The 3,736-nt window shown below is 36.2% G+C and overlaps 1 protein-coding gene across 1 annotated transcript; it reads left to right on the top strand.

The window, feature by feature from the left end:
• Nucleotides 1-250: 250 nt before the first annotated feature.
• LOC137648090 (SCAN domain-containing protein 3-like) lies at nt 251-1,471 on the top strand. Its single transcript, XM_068381025.1, has one exon. It carries the CDS (start codon nt 251-253, stop codon nt 1,469-1,471), a length of 1,221 nt encoding a protein of 406 aa, XP_068237126.1.
• Nucleotides 1,472-3,736: the final 2,265 nt, after the last annotated feature.

The following is a 3,736-nucleotide window of genomic DNA, read 5'->3' as shown; positions in this document are numbered from 1 at the left end:
AACATACTGTACGATGGATAAGTTTGTCATTTAAAAAGAAGACACGAAGTTAGTGGTGAGGGTGAAGAAAAGGACTAAATTGGGTTTGTGAGCGAAAAGGATTTAGCCATTCCAACAATAAGTAAATCAACTTCAAAAAGAGGCAAGAAAAATCGCTCCTACTTGGATAATTATTTAAGTTTTGGATTCTTCTGGTGTGGTGACGAAGTTACTCCCATGCCTTTATGGTGATAAATTAGCTAATGAAGCAATGGTATCCAGTAAATTAAAGAGGCATTTAACTCTGAAACATAATCATCTTGCTAACAAGCCTCGGTCCTACTTTGAAGGACTTTTAAGTGAGCATAAACAGCAGAGTGCGATGCTTTCTAAGAAAGTCAAAGTTGCTGATAAAGCACAAGAGGCCAGTTACTTAGTTGAAGAGTTAGTTGTTAAAAGCATGAAACCTCATACGATAGCAGAGACTCTGATTCTACCTGCATGTAGTGCCATAGTAAAAACACTGTTTGGAAGTGAAGCAGAAAAAGAAGTGAGGAAAATTCCCGTTTCGGATAGTACCATTAGCAGACGGATTCATATGCGAGCAGACATGGAGGAAACTGTATGTACATCTGTGAAGGAAAGTGAAATGTTTGCACTTCAGGTAGATGAGTCCACAGATATTGGAGGTATGGTTCAATTAATAGTATTTGTTCGGTACATTCATGATGTTAGAATAGTGAAGCAATTCTTTTGTTGTAAAGAACTTAAGGAAACTACAACAGGCAATGATATTTTCTCTACATTTAGTGAGTACTTAAAATCTGTTTGTTTGACCTGGCAATCGTGTGTTGGGATTTGCACAGATGGGGCACCTGCTATGATTGGCTCAATTAAAGGATTTGTGTCATTAGTGAAGAGAGAAAACAGCAGTGTGATAACAACATATTGCTTTCTTCATCGCAAAGCGCTGGTTGCAAAGACAATTAGCAATGATTTAAAATCTGTACTGGAAAAAGTTGTAACCACTGATAAAATTAAAGTGCTGAAAGAAAAACTGCAACTGTGGGGTGGCAAAGTAAAAGAAGGCAATTTGGACATGTTCTCACATGTTGCAGTAGCAGCAAACAGTGGTGAGATAATACCAATTATTTCTGAGCATCTTGCAGTACTGGAAAAACAACTTCAGCACTATTTCCCAGATATATGCACTGAAAACTATGACTGGATAAGAAACCCATTTGTTGCATCTATATCTACCCAATCTCAGCTTACCCTCATGGAAGACGAGCAGTTAGTGGAAGTGCGTCATGATCGTGAACTAAAGTTATTTCACATGCAGCTGCCTCTTAACGAATTCTGGGTTCACATCAAGACTAAGTATCCTCATGTTGCCAAAAAAGCTCTGGTAATGTTAATCCACTTCTCTACTTCTTACCAACGTGAGCTGGGGTTTTCTACTCTAGCAAACATTACAACTAACAAAAGGTAAAGGCTGAAAACTCTTTAGGAAGAAATAAGAGTATGTTTGTCCACCATTCAACCCAATGTGAAACGGATCTGTCAGTCACATCAAGCACACACATCTCACTAGAATATGTGTTTTTTTCTTCTTTGCTTAAGGGTGATTACCATTTTCTTTCTATTTAGTCTGCATTCATAACTTTTTACTGCACATCTTCTAATATGCTCTTTATATTTCTGCATTGTACGGTGGGGCTGGATTTGGTTTGATTATGGATAATAATAAAAAAAATAAAAATGTCTAGTGTTTTATATAGCGACGTTACTCCTTAGTGGATTCAAAGCCGCTAGTACAGTAATTATATTCATCAAATAAGTTAATTCGTGATATGGTGGGGTGGTGAAGAAGGGGTGCCACAGTAATGGTTACATCAGTTTAGACTTTAGGGTGCCATCAACTGAAAAAGATTGAGAACCACTGAGATACACACTGGAAACGGAATAGGAGAGATGCCTTATGAGCGGCTCTCTTTTTATTCTCGTTTCGGATTTTTGTCACTATTTCCCCCTCGAAGCGTTAATACTGTTCAGGGCGAAGATAGCTATGTGACGTGTCAAGAATACGTCCTCTGATATTATGCGATATCCCTGTGAGATCATTTAGGGATATTCGCTCCAGGAGTTAGAATTCTGGATACCCTATGGTAAAATTCTCTGGGAATATCACTGTTGTCAAATATACCCTAGAAAGCTACCATTTTTAGGAACTTCCATCAGGACGACATGGTTTGAGCCCAAATATAAATATATATATATATATATATATATATATATATATATATATATATATATATATATATATATATATATGCATAAAGTGTGCTTGGGTTACATGAACTCGTCCCCGAGGGCGTCAAGGTTTTCCTTTATTTTCTAACGTCTAATTCCAAAACTATAATGATAGTTGTGCTCTCGTACATACAATACTAAAATGACTACACCAATAACCAATCTTTCTCTCTCTCTCTCTCTCTCTCTCTCTCTCTCTCTCTCTCTCTCTCTCTCTCTCTCTCTATCTATCTCTCTCTCTCTCTCTCTCTCTCTTCGGTGCACTAAATCAATCACTTATTCCCTCTCCAGCAACAATATAAATAGACACAAACGAGAAGAGAAACTTCAAACTTCTCGGCCTCTTGACGAGGATTCTTTGGTCAACGTTCATTGACCTACAAACCGGAAGGGGGAACAACTCGCCAATTTGCATGTGTGAGAGAAGCCTTTGAATGCAGATGAACACAGCCCATGAGTTGTGCAGAGAGAGAGAGAGAGAGAGAGAGAGAGAGAGAGAGAGAGAGAGAGAGAGAGAGAGAGAGAGAGAGAGAGAGAGAGGTGTAATACGTTTTTCGCTTCATCCAGTCACCAATGGGGTTTTAAACTTCTCTAATGAACTGTAAGTAGAAACAAATTATGATCAATATCCTGCAATGGGAAAAAAAAAGTTGCATGAGCGAGTTTTTGCTCCAGAATCTGAAGGAAGTTTCTATAAATTTGTATAATCGTATTTTCTTGAAAATATATTGACAGGACGCCTGCTGCTACATAATGGAAAACAAATATGTTTATATATCTTATGATATGAAATTTTCTTTTTAAAAACGAGAAGAATATATCAACATTTCTTTTTAATATCACCTTTATTATTGGGGGGAAAATATTATTTTGATTTTTGCACTCACACTTTATAAATGAGATGGGAAATAGAATAGCTTATTTTGTAAATTCGAATAGTTGTGAGGGAAGAAATTTGCAAAATATTAGACAGACAGATATTTAAAAGCTAATCCATACTTCCAGTAAGTATCGATGCCCTTCTTTAATTATTATTATTATTATTATTATTATTATTATTATTATTATTATTATTATTATTATTATTATTATTATTAAGTAAGCTACGGGTCGTAAATGCTATTAACCCAAGAGCTACAGCAGGAAAAATAACGCTGTGTGAAGAGAGAAATAAGGGAATGAGCCAACTACGTGATAAGAAATGGATAAATAAGACATTTCACGACCAGTAACAAAGTTTAAATAGATATCTCATATATAAACTATGAAAAGAGAGTTTTGTCATCATATTCAACATGAAATTTTTCTGCAAGTTTGTACTTCAACTGCTAGGTTAGGAAGATCATTCCACAATCTGGTCACAGCCGAAGTTAAACTTTTAAGAATTTGTGTAGCTTGACTACATACCTAGTCCTACGCGCATGGTGGTACAGTCTGATTGAGA

The sequence above is a fragment of the Palaemon carinicauda genome, chromosome 10, assembly GCF_036898095.1.
Source record: "Palaemon carinicauda isolate YSFRI2023 chromosome 10, ASM3689809v2, whole genome shotgun sequence".
Lineage (NCBI taxonomy): Eukaryota > Metazoa > Arthropoda > Malacostraca > Decapoda > Palaemonidae > Palaemon > Palaemon carinicauda.
Note: the sequence above shows the minus strand (reverse complement) of the source record. Positions and strands in the feature narration are given on the sequence as shown.

Excerpts from the sequence above, each read along its gene's own strand:
- LOC137648090 (XM_068381025.1), top strand. The coding sequence starts at position 251 with ATGGTATCCAGTAAATTAAAGAGGCATTTAACTCTGAAACATAATCAT.